This window comes from Microtus pennsylvanicus, chromosome 2 (genome assembly GCF_037038515.1).
Source record: "Microtus pennsylvanicus isolate mMicPen1 chromosome 2, mMicPen1.hap1, whole genome shotgun sequence".
Classification (NCBI taxonomy): domain Eukaryota; kingdom Metazoa; phylum Chordata; class Mammalia; order Rodentia; family Cricetidae; genus Microtus; species Microtus pennsylvanicus.
In genome coordinates this window covers 143,589,168-143,608,622 of record NC_134580.1, presented here as the reverse complement: position 1 = coordinate 143,608,622, position 19,455 = coordinate 143,589,168, and the positions used below count along the sequence as shown (strand labels likewise).

General features: G+C 50.3%; 1 protein-coding gene and 1 non-coding gene across 2 annotated transcripts; both read left to right on the top strand.

Annotated features, from left to right (window-relative positions):
- Positions 1–2,163: 2,163 nt before the first annotated feature.
- On the top strand, positions 2,164–18,943 carry Sall4 (spalt like transcription factor 4). Its single transcript, XM_075962893.1, has 8 exons — positions 2,164–2,452; positions 3,029–3,094; positions 3,256–3,537; positions 9,555–9,605; positions 9,778–9,825; positions 11,709–14,078; positions 15,311–15,591; positions 18,067–18,943. Exons 1-8 carry the CDS (start codon positions 2,164–2,166, stop codon positions 18,487–18,489), a joined length of 3,810 nt encoding a protein of 1,269 aa, XP_075819008.1. The 3' UTR covers positions 18,490–18,943.
- Positions 7,873–8,014, top strand: LOC142845304 (small nucleolar RNA SNORA48). Its single transcript, XR_012909864.1, has one exon. It is a non-coding gene; the product is annotated as a small nucleolar RNA SNORA48 (small nucleolar RNA).
- Positions 18,944–19,455: the final 512 nt, after the last annotated feature.

The following is a 19,455-nucleotide window of genomic DNA, read 5'->3' as shown; positions in this document are numbered from 1 at the left end:
AGTACCCACAGGGCAGCTCACAACTGTCTGTAACTCTAGTTCCAGGGGATCTACCCTCACACAGACATACAAAGAACCAATGCACATGAAATCAACAACAGCAACAACAACAAAGCAAAAAACCACTGTCCTCTGCTTCTTCCTGACTTTACCTTTTCTTTGTCTTTGAGACAAGGGCTCCCCTCAAACTTGAGGTCTCTCTGCCTCCGCCTTATGAAAATTATCATCAGTCAGGATCACTGTCACGACTGAAATGGCCCAATGGTCCCACCTCATTCCCAGACAAATATGATTGCCATGCTTTAAGATCACTAGCAAGATAAAGGAGAGAATTCTATCACACGAGTTTTCCTTAAAGGGCTGGCTCATCTTTCTCGAGCTATAAACTGTACATTCCTTTAGATTTCTGAATAGCTACGCCTGCTCGGCTCCCTTCCCAGAAAGGTGTTGAGAATATCGGCAGATTAGGCAGAAGCAGGTGTTAATCTGCCTTCTGACTCAGTATCAGAATCCTGAGAGCTTTTATGTAACATGAAAACGAATTCTTCCCTGCCAGCTGCACCCTGGTTTGCAAGAGGGCTGTCCTCTTTGTTTTAGATGGCATCCTCCAAATAATTCAAAACATGTTCCAGAAGACTGGTCAAAATTGGAAGTCAGGGGTTTCTTCTATAAGGTCTTATCCATAGCTACTCATATTAAAATCGTGTTCCAGCTGATTTATTCAGCTTTGGTTTGTCCAAAGGCTCAGGTGAACATGCTCAATGCTCATGAGGCCAGGCTCTTATTCCCCCTTCCTCCCTCATCAGCTTCTTAGAAACAGCAAACTTAACAAACAGCTAATAATAATAATAATACCCCCCCCCAACAAACAAAAAACAAAACCCCAAGCACGAAGACTGAGGAAAGGCTGGTGTCTGCCCAGACCCTAATAAGGATGGAAATGTCAAATAAAGAACCACATATCCAGAGGTCTTACAGCGACACCACAGAAGGCTGACCAGTCAGTTGAATACTCCTTCACCACTGAGCTCATAAGTTGTGGAAGGGAGCTATCCAATTACATTTATGAGATTTGTAAAGTATAATTTTATATTCATACACGCCCCTTTAGAAAATTCCAGGCCATCCCTGAATCAGGAACCTACAACCTCTTAACGAAAGTGGTCTTTTTTGTTACGAGGTCTTGCATTGCAAAATGTCCTAGTGACCAGTGAGTACAAATACCCAGGTACCTTCAGGACGTCCACTCTTTCCCACAGCAGACTGAAACCGCAAATGCTCGCTATTCTGAAATTATCTCTGATCAACTTTGCTTTTAATCTGTCCTTTCTACAGTTAGCAAACAGGGGCTGATAAGTACTTTCTAAAATTCAGAAAGTTTACACAGTAATAACAAACCCACGCTTGTGAATGTGAATCCCGACGCAAATCGTGGTGGGACGAAGTGTGAAATTCTGTGTGTTGGTGGGGGGGGGTGTAGCTTGAAGAGTTGGGATGGGCAGAAGGCCGCGCGTACCACCGGCCACTCCGGCAGCCTTCCAAAAGCAATTTAAAAATTTCAATCAAAAACCTGGAAAGGGACTCCAGTCTCCGGTCAGGTTGGGTTTAGAGGTAAAAATTGAACCGAAGTATTTTTCTGTGAAGGGAGAGACCTTCTTTTTTCAGCTGGTAGTTATCAACCACGTGAACTACTTCAGTAATTTTTTTGGAGCGTATTACCAAGACACATCGGTTCTAGAACTTTCATGTCCGGCCCTGGTTTTCAATAATCCGATTCCCCCGCTTTTTCTTCTCTCTTCCCAACACTCGGACAGTGGCCGCGAGGATGGTCCCCTCCGAGTCGGTCCACGCCCCGGCCAATCTGAGCCCGGATGCTAATTAGCTACGCTTCCCTGATGAACACGCCTTTGTCACATGTAGGGCCGGACTACAAGGCCCAGCATGCCTCGCCCCTCCCTGATCAATGAGGGCTTATTTAAATGATCTCTGAGGTCTTGGACCCAGGCCAATCAGCTGTCAGGGCTCATGATAAATCGCAATGCATTATTGATAATAATAATTACTGGGACATGCGCGTTCCGGCCGAAGGGGGGTAAAATTTCCCAACTCTAGGAATTGGTGGCAAGTCACCAGGGCTCTTCCCGGCGCCCCGATGCGCGCACCATGTCGAGGCGCAAGCAGGCGAAGCCCCAGCACATCAACTCGGAGGAGGGCCAGGGCGAGCAGCCGCTGCTGCAGCAGCCGAGCCCCGACCTCGCAGAAGCGCCGGCGGCGGAGGAACCGGGTGAGTGCAGCTGCGGCCCCGTCCGTGCGCCCGTCTGTCCGTGCGTCCCGGAGGGCGCTCCCAGCACCGCGGTGCGTCCCTCGAGGGCGCGGGCTCCCGGAACAGATTTTGGGACCGGGATCCCGGACTCCGTTCCGGGAAAGGAGAGACGGAGAGGGTCGGAAGGAGGTAGCCTCAGCCCCCCCCCCCCAAGAAAGTTTCCCCCAGTTCTCTCCCTCTTATTGCAAAGTTGGCCTCCCATTTTCCTTCTGCCTCACTCTCCCACCAGCTTGATTCTCCTTGTCCTCAGTCCCATAGTTGATTCCCTCGCCTTGATACACAAGCACCCCCTCACACACGGCAACTTTGCCTTGCCTTTTCCCCTCACCGGTCGCGCCGCTTTTAAAAGAAAGAGACTCCCAAGTCTTCCCACCCTCCCTTCCACCCCCTTGGGGGCCTCTAGGAGGAGGGGCGCACCTCTAGGGTACCCCCCCAGGAGGGCGATCTGTTGTACGCGCCCCTCCCAGGCAGAGTGGGGGGAGGGGGCGCGACCTCTCCCCACCCCCAGGCCGGGGTGCAGGCCACCCGCGCAGCACAGAGGGCGGGGGAGGCTACTCGATTTAGCTCTGTTGGAAGCTTTTATTTTATTTTTTCGTAATTTTAGGTATTTCGTTTACTTTTTTTTTTTTTGCTTTCCGCCTTTCCCCGGGGGCTACGCCGCCTGCTGTCGATCCTCGCCCTAACCTTTCGGGGCCTGACCTCCAGCCATCTTTGATTTCCGACTATCTAAAAATAACCGCGGCCAGCGGGAGGGTGCCGGCCGGGGCCCGGGTGGCGGGTGCATGGTCACCCCCGCCGGAACGCACCCTCTTTTACTTATTTATTTATTTATTTTTTGCACGGACCCCTCGGGCGGCATGGCTTCAGCACACGCCGGGAGGTGAAAGGGGAGAGGTCGGGCTGGGGTTGACCCGGCCCGCGCCTCCGCGGAGTTCAGGACCTCGGCGCGGCCCGAGTTGCGGGCGAGCGCCTTCCCAGCCGGTCTCCACCAGCCCCTCGCCCCTACCCGCCGGACTGTCGCCGGAGAAATTGGGAAAGTGGGGGAGGGGGTCCCCCTGGGTCTCCCGCCAGATTACAGCTATCCGCGCTTGGTGGGCGGTGCACGGCAGCGGCGGACTCTGCGCGCTTCACTCTGACGCTCCGGCTTTCTCGGGCGTGCGATCCTACTTCCCCGCAACTTTCCGAGTTTATCAAAAGTTCAGTGACCCACCCAGGTGATTTTTTTTCCCCCCTCAGGGCAAATGGAAAGTCGTTACTTCGTCGAGGAAGCGGGTGTGAGTTTTGGGGTGTCGGAGCATCCCACATCCTAGGGCCCTGCAGCTGGGGGATGGACTCTTTGTGCCTTGGCCAGGAGAGCTGGTGTGGGGGGGCGGACCGAGGAGAGGCTGGGTCGCCTGGTCCACCTGGAACAAAAGGGTTAACCCTAAGCCCGCCTGCTTCCTCGGGAGAGGAGGGGCGAGCTCCCGGCCCTGACCCCTCCCCTGGTCCTGAGCTGACCTCCCATCCCCCCCCCCCCACCTCCATTGGGGGTGAGTGCATACTAGTGTGTGGTTTTTTTCTTTTTTGGCTTTGGGTGATGGTTGACTTTCTGGGGGTATGGAGGGGTAGCTTGCTACTGAAGGGCCTCCCGAAATCTCCGCTGGCTGAAGTTGCGCTTAACCTGGCTGCGCCCTGAGGCCGCTGGGCGCGCGCTGCCACCGCGGTTTGGGAAGCGTTTTCTGCGGATCACCCGCGGTCGGAGCCCCGCCACTTAGCGCTCGGGCGCCCTCTGGAGACCGGTCATGTGCGAATAGGGGCACACACCTGGTGAGTGACGCAAGCTGGGTCCCGAGATCTGCACCCGGGGAATCTCTGCGGGATCCCTACCTTCCTGTGCCTGGGAGTCTTCGCCAAGAATTTTTAGAAAGGATTTGGGGAGCCCTCTTTCCCCTTGTGGCTTGGGGAAGAACTTTTTATTTTTATTTTTTATTTTTAATGATTGCATTTTGGGATCAGGCTCAGTATCGATAAATTTAGATTATAATCTATACCGCGAAGCTTCTAGATCCCTCTTGGTCAGTTCATTGGAGAATGCAGTTTTTGAGCTAAGAAAATGAAATCCGGGCAATAATTAGCAGATCAAAAAATCCGCAGGTGGTCGAGGAGAGGGGGCTCACAGTACTTAAAGGAAAATTAGCATTTTCTCAAAAGGGTTCCAAATGCCCTTTGTGCTAAACTGGATTACAACCTTCAGCTATTACGATTCCCAGGTTTTTAGTAATTTAGCTCCAGTTTCCAGCATCTATTGACCTGCCTGTGCTGGGCTTTAGTTAAGTTTCAAGCGAATTTAGAACTCCCCAAAGGGGGAGGGGGCTGTAATTTGCACACGACCTTTTTTATTCATTAAATTGCATGTAAAATGCATTCCTTCACCCTCAATGATGCTCAGCCGCCAGTAAACGATACTTTGTCATTGGCGATGGGGGGTTAGCAGGCTCCTATCTTAGTAGGGGGCTAGGGGAACATTTTGGGCAGCTGAGGCATGGTTAGCATTTCCGCCTTTTGGATGTAAAGTGTCAAATGAGATTTTGGAGAAAAGGATTTTGGCAAGATTTGGAAGACTGTCAGCATTCCATTCTGGGTGTAGCCTTGTTTAGGGGTATTATCCCCCACCCGCCCAGCCAGCTTTGGGTACTTGTGTACACTGGCAGTGAAAATGTGTTCTAGAAGAAGATGATTGTGTATTGGGAGTGTGATCGGAGACTTTATCAAGGTGTTTATACTAGTTTTAGAAACGGGAACATGCTGTGTGCCAGACCCCAGGCTGGAACTTTGCATTCATTCTCAAGACTGAAGTAGCTTTGGAAGTTTACCCACTGGAAAGTTGGCTTGGTCCGTGGTTTTCCTCCAACTTGACTCTAGCTTTCTTTGAATCCATGGGGGTGTTTGTTGACGGTCCCAGAGCAGTTGTTGATGGGATGGTCTCCTTTGTGAAAGGCAACCATGGTTAGTGCTTGAAACTGATTTGGCTTGGCCATTTTCCTTTTTCTTTTTCCTCCACACAGGGTCTGTCTGGGTAGCCACGGCACCTTCGTGGCCCTAACCATCCCAGCTTCCTCCAGAGTTGTGATGTGATGTTCCTGGCTCTGCCTCCAACTTCTGGAATTGGAAGCATCTGTCACTCTAGGCAGCCCCCCTTTGACTTTCCAAATTGCCTTTAGAAGCTGTGGAGGAAGGGACCCCCAGGAAACAACTCAGAACTAAAACAATTTGGGTTCATTTCTCGGGGGCATGTGATTTGAAAAGAAAGGAGTTGAATTCAGGAGGTTACTAACCATTATCGCTTTAATCTGTACTATTTTTAACAGACACACCTGGATGTATTAAAGCTGTGGGAGGGGATGGAGACAGACCTCTGCTTTTTGGTGTGTGCAAGCTTGTTCCAGTTGAGGCAGGAGGGGACAGGGTCTCCCTCACTTAAAAAAATTTAATTTTTTTCTCTATGTGCTGCCACGAGGTGCATGTGGAGTAGGCTAGCTGATCTGACTCTGGTTGTAGATGTGGTGGCAACTGTCTTGACCATTCCCGTGGCTCCCCCTTTACCATTTCAAATCTTTTCCATGGGGCCCCTGAACTTTGATCCATGACTGCTTTTAATTTTTGTGGATTTTTTTATTAACTAGAGACATAATATTAGGTCAGATTCTACCTCTCCATGTAGATTTCAAAGCTTTGCTATGTGAAACAAGTTTTTTTTTTAAGCCCTTACAGCTGGGTCAATAATACCCAGAGACATAATTCCTTTTTGTTTTTTGGTAAGCACTTATCCTGGAGGTAGGGCTGGGCCTGAGATACTGGGTTCCTTAGGTAAGCTGCTCATTGTCATTCTTCTAATACAGGACCGGTAACAGATAAGCAAAACCTGAGTCGCCAGGCTTTTATCGAGATGTACAGATCTTATTTTATTTTTTAACTGTTTGAGTGTCTCTGGCCAGGGATTGGCCTCCTGGCTGATTAGCTTTCTTCCTATACAATAGTCAGGGTATTTTCCATCCATCTGGCCCGAGATTGAATCTAAGACCCCTGCTGGGTTTACTGCATTCTTCCAACTTTACTGGATAACTAGATGCTGGAGAGATAACATTCCTCAAATTCGGGGTGGGGGATGGAAGCCCTGCTTGCTGGCGCTCTCCCTGTGGACTTTGGCTTTCCTTCCCTTCAGGCTAACTTAAGCATAGCCAGCAGTTGTTCCTGACAGATACTCCTCCTGCAGGTACTGGTCCCACTATTTGCCGACGGTGGTATGGCCAAGGTGGTTTTTTACTGCTTAAGCAAACAGTTTTAGGCTGCAGTTTTAGGTGGGTGTTGCTGGTGCTGTGAGCGGCCAGGCAAGGGGGGAGAGGGGCTGAGGTGGCTTTGGGGCTTGTGTATACAGTAGTGAAGGCAGTTGGCATCCTGCCTGTCTATCACTGGGGGATCCTCCTGGATTGTGTCATAGACCCCTTCTCAGCCGAATGCTGAGAGGGCACAGAATTCTAGGGAGCAAAGTGCAGTGACCGGCGAACAGACATTTAGTCCTTATCTTCTCCCGCTCAAGACTCTTGAACCTGGCAAAGATGACCCCATGCTGGCTATTGTTTCTGGCTTACACAATGCAGTCCCAGAACTATTTACATAGTATTTGCATTGCAGGTGGGTACGCTAAATCCTGGAGATTAAAGTTTGGGGGTTGGAGATACTGCTCAGTGGGAGAGAGCCCTTCTTACCCAGTGTGGGGGTGGGGGTCATACCAGAGGGTGAGTTGGTAGTAACTGATAGGACCCTCTCAACCTCTGGCATTGGTGTCTACAGGGTCCCCCCCCTTTACCGATATTAGGGGACTATTGCAGTCACGTGTACCCCCCTTTTTTTTTGATAAAATGGCAGGCCTGGTATCCTATCTGCCAGCCAACTGCCTCAGTTACCCAGAAAGTGCAAGAGCCATAGCACCCTCTGGTATCATTCGGAGAGTCTGGTGTATGACAGTCTGAGGTGTTAATACTTACGTCCCCGATGGAAAGAAATGGTAAGTCTTAGGTGAGCTTAATGGATTCCAGGTTAAGATTGCTGCCTTAGAGCTGGGTGTGGTGTGCACTCGTGCGCTCCTTCTTTTTTTTTTTTCTTTTTCGAGATGGGGTTTCTCTGTATAACCGCCCTGGCTGTCCTGGAACTAGCGCTTGTAGAACAGGCTGGCCTCGAACTCACAGAAATCCACTTACCTCTGGGTGCTGGGATTAAAGGTGTGTGCCACCCACCACTGCCCAGCCAGAGCAGTACACTCTTATAATAAATGCCAGTACTTGGGAAACTGAGGCAGGAGTCTTGTCAGGAATTTGGGGTCAGCCTGAGCTATTTAGTGAGCAAAGAAGACTTTGTTTCAACAGAATTTTCAAATGCCTGCTTTAGAATCGGGAGAGTCTGGTTCTTGGTATGTACGAGGTCGGGAAACACTCGTGGTTAACATCAGGAGGAATGACGCGAGAAATGGAGAAATTGCCCAGAAACTGGTGCAGCTTAAGAAATAGATGTGCAGTCCCTGGCAATGGGCAAAGAGACACCTTGGTGGTGGTGTTGTCTTATATCAGCCAGGGACAGAGCAGATGGAGTCCTTTGTTCATCCTAGCTTGATGCCTATCTTGGTGGCCAAAGCTGTTTCATGCCTAGGGCACACAAGAAAAAAAAAGAAAGAAATAGATGTGGTTACCTAGTTCTTGCTGAGCCTAAGTGTATATACATCTGCAAAATGGGTTCAAGGGTATGTCAAAGACCTGACTACAAAGGTGGTCTAGTTAACTTCGTATAAAGGCAGATATGGGGGTCCTCTTGGTAGACTGCTTGCCCAGCGTGCTTGAAGCTAAGCTGTTGAGTCCATCTTCAGCCTTTCAGAAACCTTAAAACTAGATGTGGTGTTTCAAGCATTTTCTAGCACCAGAGAGCTGGAAGCTGGAGCTCAGACTTTTGAGGTCATCTGGACACAGGGCTGGAGAGCAGGGAAGTCTGGGACACTTGACCCAGCCTGAGGAGAAGAAACCGGGATGGTCTGTGCAAGACATGAGTGGTTTCCGGAGTGGGTGATGTGGGAAGGCAGAACGGAGACCCAGACTTCACTGGGAGCCTTTGCACCCTGGTTGGACCTTTTGGTGATGGCACAAGCCTTTAATCCCAGCACTCTGGAGTCTGAGGCAGTTGCCTCTCTGAGTTCAAGTCCAGCCTGGTCTACTGTTTTCTATCCCAGACCATCACAGACCCTGTCTAGGAGGCAAAAGTTTTACTTCCCTGTAGACATTATGTCTTGACACACCCTGCCCAGCAGTTGGTCTTTGTGCTCCCATGCCAACTAAGCCATTCCCAGGTTTTTTTTTTCTCTTTTTTTGAGAGAATGGGCAGTGTTTCTCTCTACTTGGCCCTTACTGTCCTGGTGACCTGGACTTCACAGATGAATCTGCCCCTGCCTTTCTTGTTCTGGGATTAAAGTGTTCTTGTTCCAGGGCTTCCTAGTCAGCGGATCCTTTATCTCCTAGTCTTCCCTGTATTGCTGAGAGAAGAGTATGGTCATAGGACTTGTATGTACCAGGAAAGACCTAACACATGTCTCCAGTGCCCCCTCCTCAGTGCGGAAGGAACCTGCTGAGTAATGTTTGGGGCGTGACTTGACCTCTGTGCTGAGGGCCTAGTTGCATCACATTTATAGATAGGGACTTTTTAAAATCTTTTGAGTTTTGAGTTTGAGTGGCTTCCTTACAAAGGGGTGTGTGTCTGTGTGTGTGGTGTGTGATGTACGTGCGGTGCCCACAGGTCCAAGGAGGGCATTAGATCCCCTGGAACTGGAGTTACAGACAGTTGGGAGCTGCCATGTGGGTGCTGGGAATTGAACTTGGGTCCAGTGCAGGAACAACCGGTGCTCTCAACCAGTGAGCCATCTCTCCAGGCCCTTGATAAACGTTTCTTAAGGTGTAAATCCAGGACTTGGGACTTGGTGCCTTGGCTATTGTCCTGTCCGTTCCCTCAAGCTACACGAGGCTCATGATGTACCATCCTGTCACTTGGTCCAAAATCAATAACACTTGAGAGTTGTATTAAGGCTGTGGTAGATTGAACTTGGCAGGCACATCAGTCAAAACCGATGCTGTGCTGGGTTGCCGTGCGGTGCTAGGTGCTTCCCCAGCGTGCGAGAGTTGACTCTGTCATAACCCCCCCCCAAAAAAATTTGTAGATCCTGCACCCGGGAAGAAGAGGCAGGAGGATGAGGATCGGTTTGGCCTTTGTGAGGCTCTCAGAAAACAATATTGAAGACATGTTCTAGGCTCAGCTGGTTAAGATTCAATTGATCTCGTCCAATCTCTTGATCCCGGGGGTGGAGGAGAGAACCAGTTCCACAAGTTGTCCTGATTTCCATGCATGGAACTGCACGAGCAAACCCATCCATGTGGCCACAGATGACAGAAGTGATGAAGGGAGAAAGGATTCAGAATCGCGGACACCAGGTGTTGAAGGCATTGCTTTTGCACTGTCTTACACTGAAAAAGACCAAGTGGAATACTCCTAACTTGAGTCTTCTGTGTTTAATGCCTAGGAATTGAAAGGCAGCAGATGGAGGAGCGTGGCCATAGGCTCCCTTTATTTTTTGTTTTTTTTTGGAGACAGGGTTTCTCTGGGTAGCCCTGGCTGTCCTGGAACTCAGACTGTAGACCAGGTGTCTTGTACTCCTAGAGATCTTGCTGCCTCTGCCTCCCAAGTGCTATGGTTAAAGGTCCTCAAGGTCTAGCTCCCAGGCTGACTTTGAACTCATGATCTTTCTACCTCAGCCTCCCAGGTACCTGATAGCACAGGCTTGCCTAATCTGGGATGGATTGGTGTTGTCTTGTTAGCAGCACCTTTAAACTTCTGCTACCCCTGAATGTTGGGTGCTCATTGCCTGGGTTGAAATGTGATTTACGGTCTTTTGTTTTTTTTAAATATTTATTTATTACGCATACAATATTCTGTCTGTCTGCATGCCTGCTGGCCAGCAGAGGGCACCAGACATCATTACAGATGGTTGTGAGCCACCATGTGGTTGCTGGGAATTGAATTCAGGACCTTTGGAAGAGCAGGCAATGCTCTTAACCTCTGAGCCATCTCTCCAGCCCCCTGTCTTCTGTTTTGCTTGGGTCATGGAGGAGGTCAGGTTCCAGTGTCCTCAGTATTGGTTGTCCTCTATTGGCCTTTCTTTTTTTAATATTTATTTATTATGTATACAGTATTGTCAGTATTCTGTTTGTATGTGTGCCTGCAGGCCAGAAGAGGGCACCAGATCTCCTTACGGATGGTTGTGAGGCACCATGTGGTTGCTGGGAATTGAACTCAGGACCTTTGGAAGAGCAGTCAGTGCTCTTAGCCACTGAGCCATTTCTCCAGCCCCCTCTATTGGCCTTTCCAGGGATCGACGAGGATTGGTTTAACCATCTAGTAGTGGCACATGACTGTAATCCTAGCACCTGGGAAGCCAAGGCAGGATTGCTGTGAGTTCAATGCTAACCTGGACTACAAAGTAAGATCCTATAATAAAATAGCTGTGTGTCGGTTATTGCTGTAACTCTACAGGTTGGATGACAGCCCTTGACTCGTTCTCACAGGTGTGGAAAGTCTGAACTGAGATGACAGGGTTCCTCCTCGAGGCTCTGGGAAACTGAAGGTTCCTATGGATGATTTCAGTAGTTTCTGGTGAAGCCCCTCAACTCCATCTCTTCCTTGGCCTTCAGGAAGCGCCATTCTCTGTGACTGTCTTGCTGGTCCCTAGTCTTCCTCTTAGAGTGATGCTAAACACTGAGCCTAATGTGTTTGCCAAAGACCCTGTCCAGTTCCCAGTCTGTGACTTTGAAGTTCAGGTCTCCAAGTCTCTTGGTGACATCATTTGCCCTGGGTGTTAATTCCCTTCCTTCCTTTTTTTTTTCAACAAATGCCAGTCATAGAACAGATCTTTTTAAGGAAAATCACCTTATTCTTATTAACTCACATGAAAACATCACACAGTTGTTTAAGGAAACCCTGTGAATCTCAGTGACTGACTGAGCCATCAGAGCGTCCATTCTGAAGCTGTGCAGCTTTGCTCAAGGCTTTACCCTTTCACTGTCCAGTGCATCCTTGTGCATTTATCCAGCACTAAAAAATGAAAAAAAAACCCTGCAGGTTAAAACTAAAAAAATAGCTTTCTGTCGTCTTTTATGACTTCTGTGTCCTTTTGCCTGCATCTTCTTTCCACACATCTACCATTACCCCCTTGAAAGCCTTTCTCAATTTTATATTATAACCAAACACTCATACACACACACTTCGTTCCACGCCCTCTTTCAGGACAGAGTGTTCACTCTTTTCTCCCCTTGCACAGGTGCTCCAGTGAACTCCCCGGGAAATGGCAGTGAGGTGATGATGGAGGACACGGCCCTGGGGAAGCGCCCCCGGCGGGAGGAGACCCACATCTGCGACAAGTGTTGTGCTGAGTTCTTCAGTTTCTCTGAGTTCCTGGAACACAAGAGAAGTTGCACTAAAAATCCTCCTGTCCTCATCATGAATGACAGTGAGGGGCCAGTGCCTTCAGATGACTTCCCCAGAGGTGTCCTGAGCCACCAGCCAGACAGCCCAAGTAATAAGGACAGTCACCAAGACAACAGCAGCAACTCTGGGGACTCGAAGGAAAAGCTGGGCACGGACTCCATCCTGTACTTAAAGACAGAGAATGCCCTGCCACCTACACCCCAGGACATAAGCTATTTACCCAAAGGCAAAGTGGCCAACACCAACGTGACTCTGCAGGCGCTCCGTGGTACCAAGGTGGCAGTGAACCAGCGGAGTGTGGATGCCCCCGCAGCACCCGTGCCAGCTGCCCACAGCATCCCGTGGGTCCTGGAGCAGATCCTTTGTCTGCAGCAGCAGCAGCTCCAGCAGATCCAACTTACAGAACAAATCCGTGTCCAGGTGAACATGTGGGCCGCACATGCCCTCCACTCCGGAGTGGCCGGTGCGGACACTCTGAAGGCCTTAAGCAACCATGTGTCTCAGCAGGTGTCCGTATCCCAGCAGGTGTCTGCCGCTGTGGCTCTGCTGAGCCAGAAATCCTCAAACCCGGCCCTGTCTCTAGATGCCTTGAAACCAGCCAAACTACCTCATGCCAGTGTCCCCTCTGCAGCCAGCTCCTTGTCCTCAGGGTTTCCGCCCTTCGCCTTGAAGCCTGATGGAGGAACTCGGGCTCTCCCCAACTTCATGTCTCGCCTTCCAAGTGCCCTGCTACCTCAGACCCCAGGCTCTGTGCTTCTTCAGAGCCCCTTCTCCACTGTGGCACTCGACCCGTCCAAGAAAGGAAAGGGGAAGCCCCCAAACATGTCTGCATCGGCGTTGGATGCCAAGGCCAAGGACGAAGCCATCCTCGGCAAACACAAGTGTAAGTACTGTAGCAAGGTTTTCGGGACCGATAGCTCTCTGCAGATCCACCTCCGCTCCCACACCGGAGAGAGACCTTACGTGTGCTCTGTCTGTGGTCACCGATTCACCACCAAGGGCAACCTCAAGGTACACTTCCATCGACACCCTCAGGTGAAGGCAAACCCGCAGCTGTTTGCTGAATTCCAGGACAAAGTGACACCAGGCACCGGCTCCCCCTATGCACTCTCTGTCCCCATCCCTGTAGATGAATCGAGTCTCTCTGTAGACACCAAGCCTGTCCATGTCTTGGGAACCCCTCCCATAGGGCTACCTCAGAAGCTCCCTCAGGGGCCCAATCCCAAGGACCTCATGGGTGGCTCCTTGCCCAATGACATGCAGCCAGGGCCTTCTGCAGAAAGTGAGGTGGGACTTCCACTACTTGGGGTGGGACTGGTGCACACTCCCCCAAGGGTTGGGGGCTTCCAGGGGAGTGGGACCCCGGAGTCAGGATCGGAGACTCTGAAATTGCAGCAACTCGTGGAGAACATTGACAAGGCCACTACTGACCCCAATGAATGTCTCATTTGTCACCGGGTGCTCAGCTGTCAGAGTTCCCTCAAGATGCATTACCGGACCCACACGGGGGAGAGACCCTTCCAGTGTAAGGTCTGTGGCCGGGCCTTTTCCACCAAAGGCAATCTGAAGACACACCTTGGGGTTCACCGAACCAACAACACCGCCGTAAAGACACAACATTCGTGCCCCATCTGCCAGAAGAAGTTCACCAACGCCGTCCTCCTACAGCAGCACATCCGCATGCACATGGGTGGCCAGATCCCTAACACGCCCCTGCCAGAAAGCCCCTGCGACTTTACCGGTCCCGAGCCCATGGTCATGGGCGAGAATGGCAATGCCAGTGCTCTTGGCCAGGAAGACACGGTGGAAAAGATTGAAGCAGATGGCGTCTGTTCCCAGGATGTCCCCGGTGGCTCCGCCAAGGTCTCCGCATCAGTTCCCAGTGCCCACCTGGTGTCACCCATTCTGGGCTTTTCTGTGATGGCTTCCCTGGATAATCAGGGGAAAGGGGCTCCTTCCCCTCTGGTCCTGCAGCGACAGAGCAGCCGAGAAAACGGCCCGGTGGAGAGTGACAGCTGCCTGGCCAATGACTCGTCCTCACTCGTGGGTGAGCAGGAATGTCAGAGCCGAAGCCCAGAGGCTGCGGAAACCATGTGCTTCCAGGCGGTGTCCCCTGCCAATAGCCAAGCAGAAAGCGTCAAGTCCCGGTCTCCTGAGGTGATCAAGACCGAGGGCATAGAGAGCTGCCGCATTGACACGGAAGGTGATGCAGCTTTGGATTTCACTTAATGTCCCTTTTGGGCTCGAGGTCACCAGAAAAAGAGCCTGGGTTGAACTTGACGTTTCTGTAGGGCAATTAGCTATTCTGTACTTCTGGGTAGAGGGCTCTGATAATTGCCTCTGTCTTAGTACCTGGTAGACTCTATCATGGATCATATGGACAACATGGATGTTGGGTTTGTCTCTTTTTTTTCTTTTCTCTTTTGACCCCATGGGTAGGTATTTGAGGAAGTAGGCACTGTTTGGGCCACGAAAATAAATCAAGCAGTAATTGCTTGAACTGAGGGTCCAGTTCTGAAACTGTTCATGTATGAAGACAATACCTATGTTAGATGTGTCAGGTGATGTCCATTGATCCAGAATACCTCATTAGAATCACAGAAAATGCCTAGGTTTGGTGTGATGGTGACTTCATTGTGCTGCTGGGATTTTAACCTAGGTTAGCCCCCCCCCCTTCTCTGGTCCACAGCCCTCCAGCCTTCATCCTTTTGATGTTTTTCTTTTCAGATAGGGTATCACTATGTAGACCAGGATGACTTCAGACTTGATCAGCCTGCCTTCTCGCCTCTTAAGTGCTGGAACTGAAGGCATGCACCACCGCACCACCATATCTGACTTTTTTTTTTAGGAGTTTGGGGAGGATACCAGCCTGAATTCATTCTACAGTCAGATCCTCCTGCCTCTACTTCCCAGTGAAGTAGCTGAGATGATATCTTATTCCGACTTGAATGTTACCTGCACGCATACTTCTGTTACCCATACTTTACACCATAAAAAGGGCAAATTTTCCTAAGTGAGTTTTGTTTTCTGTGAGCTTGGTGATTGGTTAAGCACTCGCTTCGCTTCTGAGTTGAGTTCAGGTCTCCATGTAAAAGGCCAGACATGCTGTGTTTGTAACCGCTGTTAGCTGGTGGGAGAAAGGCAGATCACTAAGCTCAGGGGCCAGTAGCCCCCCCTGCTGATATTCTAGATCCTTCAGAGACCCTGTCTCAAAGACCTGATTGCTAACATGAACAACAAGGCTGCCGTTGAACTTCCACACCGGCATGTACACATGTATACACACACTGAAAAACTCCAAGCTGCGGCTGAACTGTGATCTACATGAGCTACTCAGCTCGCCTAGCAGACGATTGTCGTGGAGGGTTTGTTTCAGACAGTGAGTTGGCTATTAGATGACAAAAGTTGATCTCTCTTCCCACCTCTCCCCCTTAGGTCGCACCAGCATCCCATCAACGTTTCTCCGAGCCCAGCCCACCTATGTCAAAGTTGAAGTTCCTGGTACCTTTGTGGGACCCTCCAGCATGTCCTCAGGCATGGCACCTTTGCTCGCAGCCCAGCCACGCCGACAGGCCAAGCAACACTGCTGCACACGCTGTGGAAAGAACTTCTCATCTGCCAGCGCCCTTCAGATCCACGAGCGGACACACACAGGTGAAAAACCCTTCGTCTGCAACATCTGTGGGAGAGCCTTCACCACTAAAGGCAACCTGAAGGTGGGTTCTCACGGATTGGTCCGTGGCCTCTATGGGTAGAAAACATCCACCAGTTTATGGTGTCTTGGCCTTTTAATTTTGAACACTGCAATCCCAGAGGCAGAAGCAGGGGGATTCTCTTGAGTTGGAGGGCCAACATGATCTACATAGCAAGTTCCCAGGCCAGCTAAAGCTACATAGTGAGACCCAGTTTCCAAAAAGGGGGGTTAGGGGCTAGGGTGCAGCACAATGCCATAGTGGTGGGTTAATATTTACAAGCTCCGGGCTCCAGCCGCAGCACCACTGAAAAGGGAAAAACCTATTGCAGTCCCGCCTTTATTCTAGCACCGGGGAGGCAGAGGCAAGTGGATCTCTGAGGCCAGCCTGGTCAGCACAGTGAATTCCAGGACAGCCAGGCTAGAGCACAGCTACATCTCAGACAGCGCATGAAGCTTTTGTTTTGGGAAGAAAGGTGTTCCAGGCTCCTGAACTCACTGAGCTTGAACTCATGACCTTGCTGGTGCCTTCTGACTGCTAGTGTGACAGACTGCCTCCAAACCTAGTTTTTATTTAGTGTCTTGCTGAGAACCCAGGGTCTTGTTTTTGTTTTTTTTTTTTTTTTGAGACAGGGTTTCTCTGTGGTTTTTGGAGCCTGTCCTGAAACTAGCTCTTGTAGACCAGGCTGGTCTCGAACTCACAGAGATTCTCCTGCCTCTGCCTCCCAAGTGCTGGGATTAAAGGCGTGCGCCACCACCGCCCGGCGAACCCAGGGTCTTGTGATTGCTGGGTAAGCTGAGTTCTAGCCCTAGTCTTTGTTTTGTGTGTGTTTCTTCTTTTTTTTCTTTTGTTTTTAGCTTTGTTTTGTCGTGTTTGTTTTTTTTTCCAGACAGGGTTTCTCTGTGTAGACCAGAATGGCCTTGAACTCAGAGATCCACCTGTCTCTGCACTGAGACTCCAGGCACGTGCCACCACACCATGCCCCAACTGTATTGTGTCTCGTAGCCTAGGCCGGTTTAAACTCATGGTCCTCCTGACTGCTGGGATTATGGGTGTGAGCCACCATACCTAGCCATCTTCTTTTGTGGGTACAAGTGTTTTCCCTTCGTGTATGAATGCACCATGGCTGTGCCTTGTTCTAATGGAGGTCAGGGGAAGGTTGTCAGTCAGGTAATTGATGTGTCTGAGCTCCCATGTGGGTTCTGGAGTCGAACTCAGGCCCTGCAAGAGTAGCAAGTGCTCCTAACCGCTCCATCCTCTAGTTCTGAACTGTGATGCTCTTGAGCTTGGTGTGAGATAAAGCATTGTGGCGAGTCACACTTGTAATTCCAGTATTCTAGATAACTCAGGGCTAAAAGCATTTGCTGTTCTTGCAGAGAACCTGAGTTCAGTTCTCAGCACCTGTGTGAGATGCCTCTCACCACTTGGTGTTAGACACTGGCTTCTTTCAGAAGTCTCTGTCTGATCTCCTGCACTTCCAAAAAAGTGACGGTGCTAGTGACGGTGCACGCCTTTAATCCCAGCACTTGGGAGGCAGAAGCTGGTTGATCTCTGCAAGTTTGAGGCCAGTCTGGTCTACAGACCCATTGGTGCTGGGGTGTAGCTGGTTTTGAGGTGCTTGCCTAGTATTCGTACAGTCCTTGGGATGTCCCCAGCACATTCTAAACCAGGCTTGGTGGTTCCAGTTCTTTGGAGGTGAAGGTGTAGGGGTGGGGAGTATTCAATGTCAGAGAGACTTGTCTCTTTTGTTATTGTTTGGTTTATTATTTATTTGTTTTTCAAGACAGGGTTTCTCTGTGTAGCCCAGGCTGTCCTTGAACTCACAGAGATCTGCTGGCTTCTGCCTTCCAAGTGCTGGGATTGAGCGCCACCACCTCCTGTCTTAAATCACCTTTTAAGTAATATTTTCATTTGCATATTCGTGAGATTGACATGTAGTAAGAGGTACACCTGTCCTTTACCCCACAGTGGGGGTAAAGTAACAATAACACGAGGGCAAGAACCTCAATGCAGACAGTCTGCTTACAGAGCTTTTCCACGTCACTGCTACTCAGTAACAGGTTTGTTAAGCTCAGACATGAACACTTGCATGATGTCTTGTGTAAGCATTTCTGTAAATGCACCCATGGATGGCTAGGCAGATGCGGCTGGAGAGTATTTCCTACCCTTATTAATGTTGGTAGGGGCGTTGGCCAAAGATGTCCCCTCACCTCTTTCCCCAATATATGTACAAAAATCCTCTTAAACCGTCAGACACCTGAGTTTATTTTTCTGGCTTGATACAAGGTCTTACTATGTTGCCCAGGCTGCTCTTGAACTCAAGGCCCTCCTCCCTCTCAAACTTGTCCACCACCCCTGTGCAGTTTCTAAGAAAAAGTGTATTCTGAAGGTTGGATGGTGCGCACCTTATGGAGGCGAACACCCACGTGGAGGTTGGCTTAGGCTTTCGAACAGGCAGGGGACTCTATCTGATGAAACCCTCTTTGCTGTCCCCCACAGGTACACTACACGACACATGGGGCCAACAATAACTCTGCCCGCCGGGGCAGGAAGCTGGCCATAGAGAACAGCATGGCTGTGTTAGGCTCCGAGGGAAAGAGAGTGCCCGAGATGTTCCCTAAGGAACTCCTTCCCCCAGCGGCGGTGAGTGTGGATCCCACCACGTGGAACCAGTATACCAGCGTCCTCAATGGGGGCCTGGCCATGAAGACCAATGAGATCTCTGTGATCCAGAGCGGAGGCATCCCCACCCTGCCCGTGTCCCTGGGGGCCAGCTCTGTGGTGAGCAATGCCACGCTTTCTAAGCTCGACAGCTCTCAGTCTGCTGTGGGCGGGAACATGGAGAAGCCTGCTGTTCCTGATGGTGTGGCCAAGCACCAGTTTCCCCACTTTCTGGAAGAAAACAAGATCGCAGTCAGCTAAGGGGGGTGGGGGCATGCAGCTGGAGAGAGATCTGCTTCCTTCTTTAGTTTCCTTGACCATCTCCTGCTTCCCTTCCTGATACACAAGTGATGTTTACGCTTATGACCACAGCCTTGGGCAGTCCTACAATCTCATGGTTGCTATGCTGCTTCCCAAAAAAGGAAAAAAGAAACCAAAAAAAAGAGGAAAATTGAAAAACAGGGAAAAAAAATCCACCAAAACAGACTTAAGTTTTGCAAAGAAGCGGGTTTTGAAGAGTAGCTTTGTTCCTTGGGACAAACTGTATCCTAGAAGCTTTGTGTGACCTCGTGGCTGTTTCCAAAGACTGTCACCTGTATCAAAGTGAAACAGTTGGGGCAATTGGTCCACAGTGGAAGTGACAGCTCGCCGCAGTCCAGGGGAGAGAGTGCTGTGTGCTTCCACGGTGGGCGACTAATGCGGGTAATGGACATCTTTGTGGGGACCTGGCTTATCTCCCTCCCAACCCTGTATTCTCATCTTCTGTTTATGAATGTACTTTCAGAGAAAAGAGGAAGAAACCTCACAACTAAGCTGGTCCAGTTAGCCCACCTCCTTGAACCTTATTGTACGACGCCCTCCACAAATTCCCTAGAGAGCCCACCACTTACTCTGCTGCTTATTTAAAAGATTGGGAGCCCCAAGAGTGCCGCCCGCCCCCCATTTCTCCTACAAATCACCTTCTCCCAGACCCTGGAGTGGATGGGGTCCAGAGCGGGCACCTGGGGTGATTTTTTGTGTGGCTCCTCTGGTGCCTGTTGCATTGGGGAACTGCAGTTCCCTCCTCCGGGACCAGGACCAGCGAGTCTCCTGCAGCTCCTCTCTTTCTGTTTGAATTTCCTTGTCCCGAGTCTTGAAGACTTTTCACACCACCCTCCCTCTTGTGAAGATTATAACGTTGAGACAGGCAAGTCTTGGGTGTGAGGACTTTAATTTATCTACCTCATT